At 40.6% G+C, this 19,787-nt stretch overlaps 1 protein-coding gene across 1 annotated transcript in view; it reads right to left on the bottom strand.

Moving 5' to 3' along the window:
* The window catches only part of LOC141301329 (uncharacterized), a 33,762-nt gene extending 16,966 nt beyond the window's left edge, over positions 1 to 16,796 (bottom strand). Inside the window, exons 1-49 of the mRNA XM_073831575.1 lie at positions 16,703 to 16,796; positions 16,546 to 16,617; positions 15,159 to 15,191; positions 14,775 to 15,039; positions 14,523 to 14,634; positions 13,896 to 13,983; positions 12,510 to 12,589; positions 12,198 to 12,411; positions 11,875 to 12,000; positions 11,670 to 11,787; positions 11,446 to 11,584; positions 10,056 to 10,163; positions 9,829 to 9,898; positions 9,557 to 9,691; positions 9,284 to 9,451; positions 9,063 to 9,157; positions 8,854 to 8,983; positions 8,500 to 8,746; positions 8,376 to 8,416; positions 8,186 to 8,289; positions 7,899 to 8,050; positions 7,591 to 7,729; positions 7,389 to 7,499; positions 7,077 to 7,256; positions 6,747 to 6,986; positions 6,510 to 6,666; positions 6,189 to 6,320; positions 5,495 to 5,994; positions 5,299 to 5,453; positions 5,065 to 5,199; positions 4,831 to 4,965; positions 4,597 to 4,731; positions 4,363 to 4,497; positions 4,129 to 4,263; positions 3,895 to 4,029; positions 3,661 to 3,795; positions 3,427 to 3,561; positions 3,073 to 3,207; positions 2,839 to 2,973; positions 2,605 to 2,739; positions 2,371 to 2,505; positions 2,137 to 2,271; positions 1,903 to 2,037; positions 1,669 to 1,803; positions 1,081 to 1,467; positions 847 to 981; positions 613 to 747; positions 373 to 513; positions 19 to 171 (exon numbers count right to left, since the gene is read on the bottom strand). Of these exons, the coding sequence (XP_073687676.1) occupies positions 19 to 171; positions 373 to 513; positions 613 to 747; positions 847 to 981; positions 1,081 to 1,467; positions 1,669 to 1,803; positions 1,903 to 2,037; positions 2,137 to 2,271; positions 2,371 to 2,505; positions 2,605 to 2,739; positions 2,839 to 2,973; positions 3,073 to 3,207; positions 3,427 to 3,561; positions 3,661 to 3,795; positions 3,895 to 4,029; positions 4,129 to 4,263; positions 4,363 to 4,497; positions 4,597 to 4,731; positions 4,831 to 4,965; positions 5,065 to 5,199; positions 5,299 to 5,453; positions 5,495 to 5,994; positions 6,189 to 6,320; positions 6,510 to 6,666; positions 6,747 to 6,986; positions 7,077 to 7,256; positions 7,389 to 7,499; positions 7,591 to 7,729; positions 7,899 to 8,050; positions 8,186 to 8,289; positions 8,376 to 8,416; positions 8,500 to 8,746; positions 8,854 to 8,983; positions 9,063 to 9,157; positions 9,284 to 9,451; positions 9,557 to 9,691; positions 9,829 to 9,898; positions 10,056 to 10,163; positions 11,446 to 11,584; positions 11,670 to 11,787; positions 11,875 to 12,000; positions 12,198 to 12,411; positions 12,510 to 12,589; positions 13,896 to 13,983; positions 14,523 to 14,634; positions 14,775 to 15,039; positions 15,159 to 15,191; positions 16,546 to 16,617; positions 16,703 to 16,796 (7,181 nt within the window). The remainder of the gene's footprint in view (positions 1 to 18; positions 172 to 372; positions 514 to 612; positions 748 to 846; positions 982 to 1,080; positions 1,468 to 1,668; positions 1,804 to 1,902; positions 2,038 to 2,136; positions 2,272 to 2,370; positions 2,506 to 2,604; positions 2,740 to 2,838; positions 2,974 to 3,072; positions 3,208 to 3,426; positions 3,562 to 3,660; positions 3,796 to 3,894; positions 4,030 to 4,128; positions 4,264 to 4,362; positions 4,498 to 4,596; positions 4,732 to 4,830; positions 4,966 to 5,064; positions 5,200 to 5,298; positions 5,454 to 5,494; positions 5,995 to 6,188; positions 6,321 to 6,509; positions 6,667 to 6,746; positions 6,987 to 7,076; positions 7,257 to 7,388; positions 7,500 to 7,590; positions 7,730 to 7,898; positions 8,051 to 8,185; positions 8,290 to 8,375; positions 8,417 to 8,499; positions 8,747 to 8,853; positions 8,984 to 9,062; positions 9,158 to 9,283; positions 9,452 to 9,556; positions 9,692 to 9,828; positions 9,899 to 10,055; positions 10,164 to 11,445; positions 11,585 to 11,669; positions 11,788 to 11,874; positions 12,001 to 12,197; positions 12,412 to 12,509; positions 12,590 to 13,895; positions 13,984 to 14,522; positions 14,635 to 14,774; positions 15,040 to 15,158; positions 15,192 to 16,545; positions 16,618 to 16,702) is intronic.
* Between the last annotated feature and the right edge of the window lie 2,991 nt (positions 16,797 to 19,787).

Genomic DNA, 19,787 nt, shown 5'->3' with positions numbered 1-19,787 from the left:
GACCAACAGTTGTAGTACCTGTGGATGTTGTTCCTGTGGGAGGTGGTGTTGTTGTAGGTGGTGTTGAACCAGTGACCGCAGTAGTAGAGACTTGTGGTTGTGAAGGTGTCGGTGGACCAACAGTTGTAGTTGCTGTTGATGGTGTTTCTGGTCCTGTGGGAGGTGGTGTTTCTGTCATTGGAGTTGTAGCAAAAACATTAGTAGTAGAAATTTGTGGTAATGTTGTTGGTGGTGTACCAGCAGTTGTAGTAGCTGTTGATGGTGTTTCTGTTCCTGTGGTAGGTGGTGTTTCTCTAGGTGATGTTGGGCCAGTAACAGCAGTAGTAGAAACTACTGGTGATGTAAGTCTCGGAGGACCAACAGTTGTAGTACCTGTGGATGGTGATCCTGTTCCTGTGGGAGGTGATGTTGCTGTAGGTGGTGTTGAACCAGTAACCGCAGTAGTAGAAACTTGTGGTTGTGAAGGTGTTGGTGGACCAACAGTTGTAGTTGCTGTTGATGGTGTTTCTGTTCCTGTGGAAGTTGGTGTTTCTCTAGGTGATGTTGGGCCAGTAACAGCAGTAGTAGAAACTACTGGTGATGTAAGTCTCGGGGGACCAACAGTTGTAGTACCCGTGGATGGTGTTCCTGTTCCTGTGGGAGGTGATGTTGCTGTAGGTGGTGTTGAAGCAGTAAACGCAGTAGTAGAAACTTGTGGTTGTGAAGGTGTCGGTGGACCAACAGTTGTAGTTGCTGTTGATGGTGTTTCTGTGGGAGGTGGTGTTTCTCTAGGTGATGTTGGGCCAGTAACAGCAGTAGTAGAAACTACTGGTGATGTAAGTCTCGGAGGACCAACAGTTGTAGTACCTGTGGAAGGTGTTCCTGTTCCTGTGGGAGGTGATGTTGCTGTAGGTGGTGTTGAACCAGTAACCGCAGTAGTAGAAACTTGTGGTTGTGAAGGTGGCGGTGGACCAACAGTTGTAGTTGCTGTTGATGGTGTTTCTGTGGGAGGTGGTGTTTCTCTAGGTGATGTTGGGCCAGTAACAGCAGTAGTAGAAACTACTGGTGATGTAAGTCTCGGAGGACCAACAGTTGTAGTACCTGTGGATGGTGTTCCTGTGGGAGGTGGTGTTGCTGTACGCGGTGTTGAAACAGTAACCGCAGTAGTAGAAACTTGTGGTTGTGAAGGTGTCGGTGGACCAACAGTTGTTGTTGCTGTTGATGGTGTTTCTGTTCTTGTGGGAGTTGGTGTTTCTCCAGGTGATGTTGGGCCAGTAACAGCAGTAGTAGAAACTACTGGCGATGTAAGTCTCGGAGGACCAACAGTTGTAGTACCTGTGGATGGTGTTCCTGTGGGAGGTGCTGTTGTTGTAGGTGGTGTTGAACCAGTGACCGCAGTAGTAGAAACTTGTGGTTGTGAAGGTGTCGGTGGACCAACAGTTGTAGTTGCTGTTGATGGTGTTTCTGGTCCTGTGGGAGGTGGTGTTTCTGTCATTGGAGTTGTAGCAAAAACATTAGTAGTAGAAATTTGTGGTAATGTTGTTGGTGGTGTACCAGCAGTTGTAGTAGCTGTTGATGGTGTTTCTGTTCCTGTGGTAGGTGGTGTTTCTCTAGGTGATGTTGGGCCAGTAACAGCAGTAGTAGAAACTACTGGTGATGTAAGTCTCGGAGGACCAACAGTTGTAGTACCTGCGGATGGTGATCCTGTTCCTGTGGGAGGTGATGTTGCTGTAGGTGGTGTTGAACCAGTAACTGCAGTAGTAGAAACTTGTGGTTGTGAAGGTGTCGGTGGACCAACAGTTGTAGTTGCTGTTGATGGTGTTTCTGTGGGAGGTGGTGTTTCTCTAGGTGATGTTGGGCCAGTAAAAGCAGTAGTAGAAACTACTGGTGATGTAAGTCTCGGAGGACCAACAGTTGTAGTACCTGTGGATGGTGTTCCTGTTCCTGTGGGAGGTGATGTTGCTGTAGGTGGTGTTGAACCAGTAACCGCAGTAGTAGAAACTTGTGGTTGTGAAGGTGTCGGTGGACCAACAGTTGTAGTTGCTGTTGATGGTGTTTCTGTGGGAGGTGGTGTTTCTCTAGGTGATGTTGGGCCAGTAACAGCAGTAGTAGAAACTACTGGTGATGTAAGTCTTGGAGGACCAACAGTTGTGGTACCTGTGGATGGTGTTCCTGTGGGAGGTGGTGTTGCTGTAGGTAGTGTTGAACCAGTGATCGCGGTAGTAGAAACTTGTGGTTGTGACGGTGTCGGTGGACCAACAGTTGTAGTTGCTGTTGATGGTGTTTCTGTTCCTGTGGAAGTTGGTGTTTCTCTAGGTGATGTTGGGCCAGTAACAGCAGTAGTAGAAACTACTGGTGATGTAAGTCTCGGAGGACCAACAGTTGTAGTACCCGTGGATGGTGTTCCTGTTCCTGTGGGAGGTGATGTTGCTGTAGGTGGTGTTGAACCAGTAACCGCAGTAGTAGAAACTTGTGGTTGTGAAGGTGTCGGTGGACCAACAGTTGTAGTTGCTGTTGATGGTGTTTCTGTGGGAGGTGGTGTTTCTCTAGGTGATGTTGGGCCAGTAACAGCAGTAGTAGAAACTACTGGTGATGTAAGTCTCGGAGGACCAACAGTTGTGGTACCTGTGGATGGTGTTCCTGTTCCTGTGGGAGGTGATGTTGCTGTAGGTGGTGTTGAACCAGTAACCGCAGTAGTAGAAACTTGTGGTTGTGAAGGTGTCGGTGGACCAACAGTTGTAGTTGCTGTTGATGGTGTTTCTGTGGGAGGTGGTGTTTCTCTAGGTGATGTTGGGCCAGTAACAGCAGTAGTAGAAACTACTGGTGATGTAAGTCTCGGAGGACCAAATGTTGTAGTACCTGTGGAAGGTGTTCCTGTTCCTGTGGGAGGTGATGTTTCTGTAGGTGGTGTTGAACCAGTAACCGCAGTAGTAGAAACTTGTGGTTGTGAAGGTATCGGTGGACCAACAGTTGTAGTTTCTGTTGATGGTGTTTCTGTGGGAGGTGGTGTTTCTCTAGGTGATGTTGGGCCAGTAACAGCAGTAGTAGAAACTACTGGTGATGTAAGTCTCGGAGGACCAACAGTTGTAGTACCTGTGGATGGTTTTCCTGTGGGAGGTGGTGTTGCTGTAGGTAGTGTTGAACCAGTAACCGCAGTAGTAGAAACTTGTGGTTGTGAAGGTGTCGGTGGACCAACAGTTGTAGTTGCTGTTGATGGTGTTTCTGGTCCTGTGGGAGGTGGTGTTTCTGTCATTGGTGTTGTAGCAAAAACATTAGTAGTAGAAATTTGTGGTAATGTTGTTGTTGGTGTACCAGCAGTTGTAGTAGCTGTTGATGGTGTTTCTGTTCCTGTGGTAGGTGGTGTTTCTCTAGGTGATGTTGGGCCAGTAACAGCAGTAGTAGAAACTACTGGTGATGTAAGTCTCGGAGGACCAACAGTTGTAGTACCTGTGGATGGTGTTCCTGTTCCCGTGGGAGGTGATGTTGCTGTAGGTGGTGTTGAACCAGTAACTGCAGTAGTAGAAACTTGTGGTTGTGAAGGTGTCGGTGGACCAACAGTTGTAGTTGCTGTTGATGGTGTTTCTGTGGGAGGTGGTGTTTCTCTAGGTGATGTTGGGCCAGTAAAAGCAGTAGTAGAAACTACTGGTGATGTAAGTCTCGGAGGACCAACAGTTGTAGTACCTGTGGATGGTGTTCCTGTTCCTGTGGGAGGTGATGTTGCTGTAGGTGGTGTTGAACCAGTAACCGCAGTAGTAGAAACTTGTGGTTGTGAAGGTGTTGGTGGACCAACAGTTGTAGTTGCTGTTGATGGTGTTTCTGTGGGAGGTGGTGTTTCTCTAGGTGATGTTGGGCCAGTAACAGCAGTAGTAGAAACTACTGGTGATGTAAGTCTCGGAGGAACAACAGTTGTAGTACCTGTGGATGGTGTTCCTGTTCCCGTGGGAGGTGATGTTGCTGTAGGTGGTGTTGAACCAGTAACCGCAGTAGTAGAAACTTGTGGTTGTGAAGGTGTCGGTGGACCAAGGGTTGTAGTTGCTGTTGATGGTGTTTCTGTGGGAGGTGGTGTTTCTCTAGGTGATGTTGGGCCAGTAACAACAGTAGTAGAAACTACTGGTGATGTAAGTCTTGGAGGACCAACAGTTGTAGAACCTGTGGATGGTGTTCCTGTTCCTGTGGGAGGTGGTGTTGCTGTAGGTAGTGTTGAACCAGTAACCGCAGTAGTAGAAACTTGTGGTTGTGAAGGTGTTGGTGGACCAACAGTTGTAGTTGCTGTTGATGGTGTTTCTGTGGGAGGTGGTGTTTCTCTAGGTGATGTTGGGCCAGTAACAGCAGTAGTAGAAACTACTGGTGATGTAAGTCTCGGAGGACCAACAGTTGTAGTACCTGTGGATGGTGTTCCTGTTCCTGTGGGAGGTGATGTTGCTGTAGGTGGTGTTGAACCAGTAACCGCAGTAGTAGAAACTTGTGGTTGTGAAGGTGTTGGTGGACCAACAGTTATAGTTGCTGTTGATGGTGATTCTGTGGGAGGTGGTGTTTCTCTAGGTGATGTTGGGCCAGTAACAACAGTAGTAGAAACTACTGGTGATGTAAGTATCGGCGGACCAACAGTTGTAGTACCTGTGGATGGTGTTCCTGTTCCTGTGGGAGGTGATGTTGCTGTAGGTGGTGTTGAACCAGTAACCGCAGTAGTAGAAACTTGTGGTTGTGAAGGTGTCGGTGGACCAACAGTTGTAGTTGCTGTTGATGGTGTTTCTGTGGGAGGTGGTGTTTCTCTAGGGGATGTTGGGCCAGTAACAGCAGTAGTAGAAACTACTGGTGATGTAAGTCTCGGAGGACCAACAGTTGTAGTACCTGTGGATGGTGTTCCTGTTCCTGTGGGAGGTGATGTTGCTGTAGGTGGTGTTGAACCAGTAACCGCAGTAGTAGAAACTTGTGGTTGTGAAGGTGTTGGTGGACCAACAGTTGTAGTTGCTGTTGATGGTGATTCTGTGGGAGGTGGTGTTTCTCTAGGTGATGTTGGGCCAGTAACAACAGTAGTAGAAACTACTGGTGATGTAAGTATCGGCGGACCAACAGTTGTAGTACCTGTGGATGGTGTTCCTGTTCCTGTGGGAGGTGATGTTGCTGTAGGTGGTGTTGAACCAGTAACCGCAGTAGTAGAAACTTGTGGTTGTGAAGGTGTTGGTGGACCAACAGTTGTAGTTGGTGTTGATGGTGTTTCTGTGGGAGGTGGTGTTTCTCTAGGTGATGTTGGGCCAGTAACAGCAGTAGTAGAAACTACTGGTGATGTAAGTCTCGGAGGACCAACAGTTGTAGTACCTGTGGACGGTGTTCCTGTTCCTGTGGGAGGTGATGTTGCTGTAGGTAGTGTTGAACCAGTAACCGCAGTAGTAGAAACTTGTGGTTGTGAAGGTGTTGGTGGACCAACAGTTGTAGTTGCTGTTGATGGTGTTTCTGTGGGAGGTGGTGTTTCTCTAGGTGATGTTGGGCCAGTAACAGCAGTAGTAGAAACTACTGGTGATGTAAGTCTCGGAGGACCAACAGTTGTAGTACCTGTGGATGGTGTTCCTGTGGGAGGTGGTGTTGCTGTAGGTGGTGTTGAACCAGTAACCGCAGGAGTAGAAACTGGTGGTTGTGAAGTTGTTGGTGCACCAACAGTTGTAGTTTCTGTTGATGGTGTTTCTGGTGTTGATAGCGTTACTGTAGTAGGAGTATAAGTGGTAGTCTTTGAAATTGTTATTATAACTGTTGTTCTAGTAGTTTGTGGTGGAGGTGTGAAAGTGAATGGTGTAGTTGTTGTCATGCATTTAGTAATATTTCTCATTATCACGCCATCGTAACCACACACAGCGGTAAAACATGTGCCATTCCCATCTGTGGTATCGTACACCACTTCTCCAGCATTGTATACCTTCCCATCATAGGTACACAAAGTGAGACATTCTGACTCTGTAACACATTTCCCTGTGTCCTCCCTGAGAAATGGCCTGTCTGAAGGGCACTGAGGAAAACATCCTAGGATAACAATAAAGGAATGAATTGAAGAAGGTACAAACAAGTAAGACATTTCAACTGATTCAACAAAGACATTTAAATTGACTGAATGTTTCTTGATTTCAAGAAGTTATTAATATTTTAATAATCATAAGTTCTTTGTGGGTTCGAATACATTTACTGTAAATGTCAAGGGTTTAAAGATACATTCATACCCTCTAGTAGAGGAATTTGATTAGAGCAGGTTCCTGATGGGTTTCTGCATGTCTTCATGCACGTGGATCCACAGGTTTTATAGTGCCATTCACATTCAGTTGGAGGGTTGTTGTAGTAGTCACAGAATAAAGCTGCAAGAACAGTCATGTTAGTCAGCAGTATAACAATGTATATATGAGGTAAAATAATAAAAGATAATGATAAAATATACTTTTTCTACAATTTTTTTTAGTTTTTCTACTAAATTTGCACATTCCATGTATACCTGCTTATGAAGAATTTTGACTGCAGTAACAATTTTTGACAGTAATGGGACTTACGGCAAACGCTGGGGCTCCGCCACGCCACACAAGCTCCTCTTTTGCGGCATTCAGCAGCATAAGCTGCCACTGCAGTACAGAAGCAATCACAGTCACCCCCACTGTCACATGCACAGGTGTCCTTTACACAGGCATCATAGTATGAGCCAGAATCCACCTAGAGACAAAAATCAGTTGAAAATCAAGTCCAGAAAAACAAAGAACTTTCTGAATGTGCAAAGATGATATTTTACTTACACGTGAATGGCAGTCTTTAAAGACAGGGCTTGTGATGATGCTGCATTGTTTGATAGCCCAGGCATTCCGATGTGGATTTCTGTCACATGGGTTTATCAAGTTACTCAATTCTGGGCAGCTGGGATTCACCTTCCAACTGTTTGCAAATACCTCTGCTTCAGTGACCTCTTCTCCATCATGCTTCACAAAGTCATTGTTCCCATTACCATCAAAGTTTCCACACAGTCCACACACCTTGCCCTGCCATAGAGATAATGCAGATGTTTGGGTAAGTGGATGAACACAAAGGTGCATTATTGTGCGTTTTGCGTATGTAGGGATAATGCTTACCTTAAATTTGGGATGAAGTTGGATCATCAGACTCGTTTTATTGTCCCAGAGTAAGTTCAAAAGACCTTTGACCTCTATGACATTGTATATTCCAGCAGTATGGATTCGATATTGGTAATCAGTGCCGTTGCTTTTGACAACTTTGATCCCATTCTCCTCGGATAAACTCAACTTGTATCTCTGCAGGATTTAAATCATCAGGGACATACAGTTATGCATAAACAAACAATGTCTGCATAAAATGCATCATTATATTCCAGATTTGAACATACTTCTAAACTATAGTCAAGTTGAGCTATAAAATAACCTCACCCCAAAGAAAAGATTGATGGACTTGGAGCAAATGGTGCTGCTGGTGCCACAGGGGATGTTCTCTGTGACCAGGCGTAGAGAATATGGACTCTGCTCATTATTGCAGTAATCCTAGAGGGGTTGCACAAATAAATGGTGGGTCAGCTCAGAATCTTTATTTATTTATTTTATTAGGCAAGATCCAAATTGATGAAAGACATACATGGGTTAAGATGTGTTCGCAGTCTCCAAGGAAAGTATATTTCTTGCCATCAAAAGTCTTGAAATGACCTTCACCATAGATGGTACAGGTGCCATAACACTCATTATCTGTACAAGTCCACATCCCATTTACGCATGTGCTGAAATATAGACAATTCACACATTAACCTTTTAATGTTATATTTGTTTCTTACTTCTCATTTTGAGTGAGAATGTAAAGTATAAAATGTCTTTTTTTATTTTTTTGAGACAGAGCAAGACAAAAAGTAGAGCACAATTTCTTTCCTAAGGCTATCAATGCCAGCTCACCAGGTGTTACAGTCCTGTTGAACTTGATCTTCAGGTGCATAGGTGAGTCCATTGTGGACACAGGGGCAGTTTATTCTCTCCACACATCCACCTTTTCCATCAGCAAGAAGGCCATCTGGACACACACACCCTGATATACACCCTGTACTAACCTACAGACAAAACGAACCAAGAAAGAGCAGCATTGGTAACTTTTTGTGGCAACCAAATACAATACAGAAACTGCTAAGGAGATGTAATTATTTTAGTTTATTGTTATTTTTGTTCTTTTCCCCATTCAAACTTACACAATTGTTTTGGTCCTGGTTCTGACAGGTCCTCTGACACTCTGTTCCTTTCGTTCCAAGTGCATAATTTGAGCATTTGAAGAAGACCATTGGAGCCACACAGTCTAAAAACAGGCACATGAAGTGTGAAAGTTCCACACTGATGACTCAAGCTTGAATTTGACAAATGCAGAATTAAGTTGCAACTTACCTTGTTGACTGGAGCAGTGCAATTTGCCAAGCTTACAGGTGCTGTAATATGAAAATCAGGAGTTAATATTGTTTTCAAAAGTTATCATTGGTATTCACTGGATATGGAACGAGGAATGTCATACCATGTTTCACCACCTATGTAGGATGTTCCCGATGGCTCTATGACCCGGTCGCCTTTGTAACAAGGACACTGGTGAGCAGGCACACAACTGCCTTCTTCATTAAGGTAGGTTCCTGTAGAACAGATGCAGCCGTCTACAGGTGTCAAAGACCCTGGACAGGTGTTATCTTGTTCACTGAGAGAGTGGCAGGTGCTGCCACAGCTGGTCAGGCCATAGGAGAACTTCATGTTTTCTGAACACTCAGGTGCTGTACACAGATAATCACACTTTTATTATGATTCATTGTTAAATTTTTTCCCCAAATCAGCAGAATGTGATTCAATTATTCAGAACTATACAAAAAAGTGTTCTCACCACAGGGGTCTGTTTCCATCCAGCCCTTGAAAATGATTCCTCTGGCAGCACAGGCATGGGCATAGTTGGACACGGCCGCACACATACACTTCCTAATATCTGCACATTTGCAGGTATCATAGACGCACCACTGCAGAGGAGGAAACCAAGATAAAATGATATGTAATTCATATATCGCATATAGTTTTAAAAGAGTGCAAAACACTCACTTGGTAGTAAATATCAGGAGATATTTCTGAATGACATGAGGAAAAGTCTCCGCTCTTGTTTGTAAGACGGGAACACCAGTCTTTAGCAAGTTTCTCTGAATGGAAAGAATAAAGAAATCGTTCTCTAATGTTTGCTTAAATAGTTAAATAATTGCATATATTGGTTATGTTTTATTATTTATTTATTCATGTATTTAATTTATTAAAATGTTTGCCTATACCTGTGTCCACACTCAAGCTACAGGGGTTGTCATATGTGTTTTCAAGATCTTGACAACTGTATGCGTTTTTCTTCCAAAAGTTGACAAAGGATATTGATGTGCCCTCTGTGATGCCTGAGTCTATTTTGAAGTCATCTGATTGGACATCATTATAGTTTCCACATAGACCTGAAAGATGCAAGGTGTAGATTTAAAAGTATACACTATATACGGAAATGTCTTTTTCTTTTTTTTAAGGAATCATATATATTTTTAGATCATTAGAAAACTCACCACTCATTTTCCCTTTTTCTTCAGTGCTGGCTACAATATACAACTGCATGACTGGAGCCAACTGGATCTCTAGACGAAGACTTGTTAAATCAGCGATGATGAAGGAGTTAGAGGGCTTAAAGATGCTCACAGGACCTAGGACAGAACATCTAGTCATCAGTGCCTATTGTTAATGGTAATATATTTAATTAAACATGTAATTATGGTACAAACAAATATTTTTTGTTTTAACATGCTTATAATAAAGCGACTCCCATTTTTTGACAACCCACCTGTGATGCCAGGAAGCTTATATGGACTGCTTCCATTCAGTGTCACAACACCATTGGAGGAAAATGTAAACTGTTTTATAAAACAACATAGAAGATATTTTTGTAATTGCATCTTGGAGGATTTTGCAATTTCTTAAAAGTATGCTTCATTAACTGTGCATTAGTGTGTCATTCTGAACATAGACAATAGAAATATTAAAGATAGGAAAATTAAACTTGGTGCTTACAGTAGTCCCAGAAATAACAAGGGTAACTGAATGTAGACAGGTGTCTGCTCGGGCCAGATCACACTTGGCCAGGTTTCCCACAACAGCAATATCAGTGTCATTAGAGTTCTGGAGTAAAAAAAAAGGATTGTAAGAACCTCCTGGATACAACGGCATGGCAATCTTCATAATGTCAGAACTTTTCTGATTGTTACTGTATATACAGTTGAAGTCTAAAGTTCACATACACCTTGCAGAAACTGCAAAATGTTATTTTACCAAAATAAGAGGAATCATACAAAATGCATGTTATTTTTTATTTAGTACTGACCTGAATAAGATAATTCACATACAAGATGTTTACATATAGTCCACAAGAGAAAATAATAGTTGAATTTATACAAATGACCCTGTTCAAAAGTTTACATACACTTGATTCCTAATACTGTGTTTTAAAAAAATGTTCAGGTCCCACAATTTTTTTTTTTCAGAATTTTTGTGTATTTGAACCCTTTCCAACAATGACTGTTTGATTTTGGGATCCATCTTTTTACACTGAGGACAACTGAGGGACTCATATGCTACTATTACAGAAGGTTCAAACACTCACTGATGCTTCAGAAGGAAAAAACATGCATTAAGAGCCAGGGGGTGAAAACCTTTTGAATTTGAAGATCAGGGTAAATTTAACTCATTTTGTCTTCTGAGAAACATTCAAGTATCTTCTGTAGCTTCTAAAGGGCAGTACTAAATGATAAACAATATGATATTTAGGCAAAATAAGAAAAATGTACACATCTTCATTCTGTTCAAAAGTTTTCACCCCCACTCTTAATGCATGTTTTTTCCTTCTGAGGCATCAGTGAGCGTTTGATTCTTCTGTAATAGTTGCATATGAGTCCCTCAGTTGTCCTCAGTGTGAAAAGATGGATCTCAAAATCATACAGTCATTGTTGGAAAGGGTTCAAACACACAAAAATGCTAAAAAAAAAAAAAAAGAATTAGTGGAACCTGAAGGATTTTTCTGAAGAACAGCAGGCAGTTTAACTGTTCAAGACAAACAATGGACTCATGAACAACTATCACTAAACAAAAAAACACAGCTGTGGATTATTCAGGTAACAACACAGTAATAAACTTTTGAATTGGGTCATTTTTATAAATTCAACTATTATTTTCTCTTGTGAACTATATGTAAACATCTTCTATGTGAAATATCTTATTTAAGTCAGTACTAAATAAAAATTAACATGCATTTTGTATAATCCCTCTTATTTTTGCAAAACTGCAAATTCTTTGCAGAAACTTTTGACTTAAACTGTAAAACATGTGAATAAACATATAAGTGAAGACTTTCATTTATTTCACCCTGATAGAAAACATCTAAGGATCATCTGCTGTACTGACAGACCTTAGTAAAGATGTAGTCACAGTTGCCGTTGAAGGTAAAAGTCTTTCCATCATAAGTGGTGACGTGAGACCCTCCAACAACAGAGCAGATTCCAGGACATTCAAAGTATGTACAAGTCCAGTGTCCTGCAGCGCACTCACTGACAAAGTATGGCAACAGTGTTAGCATGAGAAAATATATAAGTGGTGAATTTACAATATTTGAATTTAGAAAATTCAATTTACCATTTTTTGCAAGCTTGTTTGTAAGACTCTCCTGACTGATATATTACGCCATTGTGCACACAAGGGCACTCGTTCACAGGAACACAACCGGTCTGAGCAACATCGTCTTCCACGGTGCCTTTACAAAAAGATTCAGAGAATAACGGTTTTAATTGAACAGATTTAAATATACAAGCACTTGACTTTTGTTATTGTGTGAAATTACCATTAGGACAGAAACAGCCGTCCACACAGTGTTCACTACACATTTGACTCGCATCTGGATCTGAACAGGTGCTCTTGCACGGACCACCACACTCCATGTATTCCAGATTCAGAGGACAAGTCTTTGCTGCTCCACAGAAAAACACAGTATATCAAACACACTGTACAGTATCATAACTAGATACATAAATTCAATAAAATCTGTCCAAAGTTTTGACTGGAAGTGAAAGTATTAGTCTAATGCTTAGTTTAAGTGAGCTGTGGTTATAATGGCACATTTTTCCTGCTGATTCTTTGTAGTAATTTTCCCGAAGTGGTACTCACGACAGAGCTCTTCTGTCCTCCATGTTCCTGGTTTTCCTCCAGCATGTGTGCACTGTCGTGAAATCTCTGTGAGAGTGTTGCAGAGACAGTCGTGGTTGCCGAAACACTGACACAGGTCGGCTTCACAGGTTTTTTCAAATGAGCTCATGTCCATCACATTGGCACAATCAGCAAACCCTGGATTGCTGAGATACTGGTTGCAAACACTGACATTCTAAACAAAAAGAAAAAGAAAAACACATTTTAATTTTAAATTTTCAACTGGCAAATGAAGTCAATCTGGTAAAATGATTCTAAATCTTTGTCTCATACCTGGTTGCAGTTATCTCTGGGAGGAAGTGTAACCTCTTCACAGGATTCAGTTGGTGTGGAGACCTTCCATGTGGCTGGACCTGAAAAGGATTAATTTAATTGGTCAACCATCATACATAAATATGTACGGTTTAGTTTACATACACCTGGCGGAATCTGCAAAATGTTAATTATTTAAAAGTATAAAATAAGAGGGATAATACAAAATGCATGTTATTTTGTATTTAGCACTGACCTGAATAAGATATTTAAAAAAAAAAAAACATTTACATATAGTCCACTAGGGAAAATAATATTTGAATTTATAAAAATGATCCCGGTCAAAAGTTTACATACACCTGATTCTTATTACTGTGTTGTTACCTGAATAATCCACAACTGTATTTTTTGTGTTTAGTAATAGTTGTTCATAAGTCCCTTGTTTGTACTGAACAGTTAAACTGCCTGCTGTTCTTCAGAAAAATCCTTCAGGTCCCACAAATTCTTTGTTTTTTCAGCATTTTTGTGTATTTGAACCCTTTCAAACAATGATTGTATGATTTTGAGGTCCATCTTTTCACACTGAGGACAACTGAGGGACTATTACAGAAGGTTTAAGCACTCACTGATGCTTCAGAAGGAAACACGATGCATTAAGAGCCAGGGGGTCATTTTGAATTTAAGATCAGGGTAAATTTATCTTATTTTGTCTAAGTATCTTCTGTAGATTCTTAAGGGCAGTACTAAATGAAAAAAAAAATATATATATATATATTTAGGCAAAATAAGAAAAATCCAAACATCTTCTTTATGTTCAAAAGTTTTCACCCCCGGCTCTTAATGGATTGTGTGGATCATGTTTGAACCTTCTGTAATAGTTGCATGTGAGTCCCTCAGTTGTCCTCAGTGTGAAAAGATGGATCTCAAAATCATACAGTCATTGTTGGAAAGGGTTCAAATACACAAAAATGCTGAAAAACCAAAGAATTTGTGGGACCTAAAGAATTTTTCTAAAGAACAACAGGCAGTTCAGGACATGAACAACTATCACTAAACAACAACAGCAAAAAAACACAGCTGTGGATCACTCAGGTAACAACACAGTCTTAAGAATCAAGTGTATGTAAACTTTTGAACTGGGTCATTTTTATAAATTCAGCTAAATTATTGTGTACTATATGTAAATGTCTCTTATGTGAAATATCTTATTCAGCTCAGTACTAAATAAAAAATAACCTGCATTTTGTATGATCCCTCTTACTTTGGTAAAATAATTAACATTTAGCAGATTCTATAAGAAGTATGTAAACCTTTGACTTCAACTGTATAATATTTTGTCTGGCAATTTAAAAAAAAGCTCTGAATTAAACGTTTAATGACATCATTTAATCTAAACATCAGGTTTACCTGTTTCAGGGATGTCGTCATCCTTGTCGCCGTTGTAGTTTCCACAGAGTCCACAGGTTTGACCTCGGTACTTCTCTGCAAGTTCAATCTAGGGTACATCATATGATAAGACACTGTCAGCAATACAAACACGGTTTATTTTCTCAAAGTGAGTCTGTCCTAATATTTATGTACGGCTAAAATATATGAGAGTGCAAACACACTTAATTAAATCAACACTGCAAGACCTGTTGGTCCACTGAGGCTTATTTGGACAATTCATGTTTGCTTTATGATTTGCAGAACTGATATCCTGTTTGATGTTTAATTTTCGTAGTCTTGGTTGTGTGCAAACAAATATAATGGCTTAAAGGGTGTGTGTGTGTGTGTGTGTGTGTGTGTGTGTGTGTGTGTGTGTGATTCCATTATATGGTTATGGATTAATCATGACTAATCAAGAACATGCACTGGAATTCTCCTGCACTTTATCAAGTTTGTTTTGTTATGTTTTTTCTTGTTATCAAGAGATTCAATCAAATCAGTTTTACAGTTTCGTTTGAACTCATATTTGGCTTGTTGTCTCCCAGATTCATCAAGTATTACAATAACCACATTTAAACATCAAGATTTAAAAAAAAAAAATCATACCACTATAGAGTTGTCTTCCTCCCAGAAGACAGTCACTCCATATCTGGAGACCTTAATACTTGTTTGGCTTCCTTCGATTTTAATTCCATTTTGATTGATTGGAATCAACACCCTGTAAAAGAAATTGTAAGAAAGTCATAATTAAAAATGTAGGTAAAATTTTATAGATGTAGAAGAATTTAGCTACTATTTTTACTGTTGCTGCTTTTTGCTAGAGTACATCAAATAAAAGCAAAGTAAAAATCAACTCACGGTTGATCATCCATGGTGATGTCGCCGTTAGTGATTTTGATGATTGCTCCCTCCAGCTTTATTGTGACTGTGCTAAAAGTGATTGTTTTATTTACAATCTCTCTTTGCATTTGGATGTTAAAATCGGATGCTGTGCTGTCACACATCACAGACAGAACATAGTTGCATGTGTCTAGGACTTGAAAAAATTGACCATCAAAGGTCTTGAAATGGAAATTGCCCCATGTGCTGCAGATTGTGGACCGATGATCAGGATTCGGTTCAGCTAAACCAAGAGAGACAGTTTAGAAATAATCAACCTGTATAAATACTTTAACTGATCAAAAATACAGTTTTGTTTCCTTAAATGTAAAAAAACATGCAGTTAAAATAATGGTTTTATACCTGTATTTACCAGCAGAGTTGTCATAGGGAACACTAAATATAAAAGACAGAACGAAAAACTGTCATCATTTTTTTAATGAAAAACATTTATTTGCAAAAGAAAAAAAAACTAAATTAGCCAATCAAATAATAGTACAGCTCAAAGTTGTTTTAGTCAAATATTTTTGGACACATCGTTACTGAACTGTGTATGTCCTGAATAATGTTTTATAATTTTAACATACATACATACCACTTAAAGGTTTACTTTGCTTTATTCATAATTAGAAACATGACTGATAGAATGTTCATTATATCAGTAAATTTGACAGCAAATTTTGATTTAGTCTTAGTCTTTTGATTAAAATGCCATTTAGTTTTATTCACATTTTAGTCATCTGAATTGTTTTAGTTTTAGTCTAGTTTTAGTCACCTAAATATTACAAGATTTTAGCTGACGAAATCTACAGTAGATTTAGTCAGCTAAAATCTAATGGGTTTATTTACAGTGTAATGCATTTATTACACATTTCTCTAAAATTACCACTTGTGTAGGTTTGATATTAAGGTTTTATCATGATAGACATAGATTTAACTGCTGTGACACACATGCAACATGCCTTTATATTAAAATTAAATGAAACCACTTCTTATAAAGAAACAATAATATAGTCTTCTTTACAATGACACGCCAATGGTTATACAGGCTAATTATGCATTCTTTATAACCACTTGTTTACCACATTCTTCATTTTTTCAAACAGACATATTTATTTAAATAAATAAATTTAGATTAATCTTTATTAGGGCTACTAAAGTGATTAAGTCAACAGCAGTAATGGTGTTTAATTAACATCAATGCCACAGACAATAGCAGCTAAATTTGGCTGCTGTCCCTTTAAAACCGAATGCACGGATGCCACGTACCGATAGTCTCCCAACAGAGTGTGTTTATGTGAATACTCATCAAAATGGACAATTCAACATAATTTTGTGTGTATTTCTCCATACATGAGACGCGAAAGAGCACTCGTGCACTGTGTGAGAAACTTATGACGACAATTATTCGTCAATAAAATTACCACTGCATTATACATTTGAAAGATTTCAATTCAGTTTTTTTTTATTCCATAATTAGTGCTTCAGTTGTCTTTGCCCTTATAACCATGGTTTATGTGGTAAATATTACATTGTCATCCATGTTAAATTTAAATCAACAACCTAAAGTTAAAATACACAGTAGTTTGTAGTTCATGTATTTAGAACTTTACTGTTCTCAGTCTAAATATTTTTTTATCTTTTGAATGATCGAATAGTTCTTGACATGTATTTGTGAGATTCACAAACCTTTGTGTATCATGCAGTCAGTACATCTTATATAATACATAACCACAATTAAAATAATCACCTGTTGATGTTGGCGGCCAGGTCGTAAAGTCCATAGGATCGTTCATAGCATCCCCATAATCCCCCAAGAAGTCTTTAACACAGAAACAGGTTTTTAAATGATATTTTAATGTCATTTCAAGTTTTTTGCTTCTTTTTTTCAGTTATAGTCTGCTTACCTGCTTGTACAATCCGCAGCCCCATTAGCAAGACGACCCATCTCAGCATCCATGTCTGGGACATCCTCACAGTCCCCATGGAGACAACATCCATCCTCAAGAGCTAATGTGAGCTGCCTGTCAGCACTTGTCCTTTTATAATTGCTATTAGTTTGTTTTGGAGGAATGTAGTTTGTGATCAGAGGGTGGACCCATTGCTTGAATTTGGCCTTGGGCTTGGTAGATACTTAATACAAACAAATATTTAATGTCTTCGGTGGTGATATTAAATAAACGGTATTTAAATGATGAGAAATACGTGCGGCCACACAATGATTCATTCAGCGCTTGTTTGAATTAGGCTGTACAAGGATCTGACTCTTGACTCATCCACAATCTGAAAGATATTTAATTTAGCTATTTAATTCATGGATCTGGCAAAATGTCTTAATAATATGCAAGCACTACACTGAACATAATATTTTTGGCAAATTGGCAAAGAAATTTCAGTCTTTCTGCTCAACTAAAAACTAAATAGCTATCAGAATTAAAAATGCCAATAATTCATTTTCAAGGACATGTCTACAGTCTTGGCCAAAAGTTTTGAGAATTACATAAATATTGGAAATTGGAAAAGTTGCTGCTTAAGTTTTTATAATAGCAATTGGCATATACTCCAGAATGTTATGAAGAGTGATCAGATGAATTGCATAGTTTTTCTTTGCCATGAAAATTAACTTAATCCCGAAAAAAACTTTCCACTGCATTGTTAAGAAGGCTTCAGGGCGTCCAAGAAAGTCCAGCAAGCGCCAGGATCGTCTCCTAAAGAGGATTCAGCTGCGGGATCGGAGTACCACCAGTGCAGAGCTTGCTCAGGAATGGCAGCAGGCAGGTGTGAGCGCATCTGCACGCACAGTGAGGTGAAGACTTTTGGAAGATGGCCTGGTGTCAAGAAGGGCAGCAAAGAAGCCACTTCTCTCCAAAAAAAACATCAGGGACAGATTGATCTTCTACAAAAAGTATGGCGAATGGACTGCTGAGGACTGGGACAAAGTCATATTCTCTGATGAAGCCTCATTCCGATTGTTTGGGGCATCTGGAAAAAAAGGTGAGCGCTACCATCAGTCCTGTGTGGGGTTGCTTCTCATCCAAGGGAGTGGGCTCACTCACAATTTTGCCCAAAAACACAGCCATAAATAAAGAATGGTACCAAAACACCCTCCAACAGCAACTTCTTCCAACAATCCAACAACAGTTTGTTGAAGAACAATGCATTTTCCAGCACGATGGAGCACCGTGCCATAAGACAAAAGTGTTAACTAAGTGGCTCAGGGACCAAAACGTTGATATTTTGGGTCCATGGCCTGGAAACTCCCCAAATCTTAAAACTTGTGGTCAATCCTCAAGAGGCGGGTGGACAAACAAAAACCCACTAATTCTGACAAACTCCAAGAAGTGATTATGAAAGAATGGGTTGCTATCAGTCAGGATTTGGCCCAGAAGTTGATTGAGAGCATGCCCAGTCGAATTGCAGAGGTCCTGAAAAAGAAGGACCAACACTGCAAAAACTGACTCTTTGCATAAATGTCATGTAATTGTCGATAAAAGCCTTTGAAATGAATGAAGTGCTTGTAATTATATTTCAGTACATCACAGAAACAACTGAAACAAAGATCTAAAAGCAATTGAGCAGCAAACTTTGTGAAAACTAATATTTGTGTCATTCTCAAAACTTTTGGCAAAGACTGTATATTTTGGCGTTTATTGAAAGAAAATAATGAAATTGTTTATGGAACCAAGCACACAAAATCCATAAATCATAAATATAAAGTATTAAATATACCACCCCAGTAATTATTTTAGTAATGTAGGATTTAAATCCATAACTACAGAGTCAGGGTCATGGACTGTTTTGTGTGTTTTGTTTTCCTCCCATGTGCCCTGTGTCCTAGTTTTCCCTCCTTTGTTCTCCTTATGCCCATATTTGGTTTTCCTGTTCCTGTTCATCTGAGTTTCATGTGTTTCAGCTGTGTTTCAGAACGTGGGCTGTGTTTCCCAGAGAGGGCTCCTGTTCCCACAGTCAGCCCAGAGAGGGTTCCAGTCCCCAAGTCAAGCTGAGAAAGAGACTCTGTTCCTACGTCAAGCCCAGAGAGGACTCCTGCTCCTACGACCAGCCCAAAGAGGGCTCCTGATCCCAAGTTCAGGCCAGACAGGGCTCCTGTTCCAACATTCAGCCCAGAGAGGGTTCCAGACCCCAAGTCAAGCTGAGAAAGAGACTCTGTTCCTACGTCAAGCCCAGAGAGGACTCCTGCTCCTATGACCAGCCCAAAGAGGGCTCCTGATCCCAAGTTCAGGCCAGAGAGGGCTCCTGTTCCAACATTCAGCCCAGAGAGGGTTCCAGACCCCAAGTCAAGCTGAGAAAGAGACTCTGTTCCTACGTCAAGCCCAGAGAGGACTCCTGCTCCTACGACCAGCCCAAAGAGGGCTCCTGATCCCAAGTTCAGGCCAGAGAGGGCTCCTGTTCCCACATTCGGCCAAGAGAGGGCTCCTGACCCCAAGTCAAGCTGAGAAAGAGACTCTGTTCCTAAGTCAAGCCCAGAGAGGACTCCTGCTCCTACAACCAGCCCAAAGAGGGCTCCTGATCCCAAGTTCAGGCCAGAGAGGGCTCCTGTTCCCACATTCAGCCCAGAGAGGGTTCCAGACCCCAAGTCAAGCTGAGAAAGAAACTCTGTTCCTACGTCAAGCCCAGCGAGGACTCCTGCTCCTACGACCAGCCCAAAAAGGGCTCCTGATCCCAAGTTCAGGCCAGAGAGGGCTCCTGTTCCCACATTCGGCCAAGAGAGGTCTCCTGACCCCAAGTCAAGCTGAGAAAGAGACTCTGTTCCTAAGTCAAGCCCAGAGAGGACTCCTGCTCCTATGATCAGCCCAAAGAGGGCTCCTGATCCCAAGTTCAGGCCAGAGAGGGCTCCTGTTCCCACATTCAGCCCAGAGAGGGCTCCTGACCCCAAGTCAAGCTGAGAAAGAGACTCTGTTCCTAAGTCAAGCCCAGAGAGGACTCCTGCTCCTATGATCAGCCCAAAGAGGGCTCCTGATCCCAAGTTCAGGC

This window comes from Garra rufa, chromosome 25 (genome assembly GCF_049309525.1).
Source record: "Garra rufa chromosome 25, GarRuf1.0, whole genome shotgun sequence".
Classification (NCBI taxonomy): domain Eukaryota; kingdom Metazoa; phylum Chordata; class Actinopteri; order Cypriniformes; family Cyprinidae; genus Garra; species Garra rufa.
The sequence above is the reverse complement of the archived record's forward strand: the minus strand, read 5'-3'. Positions and strand labels throughout refer to the sequence as shown.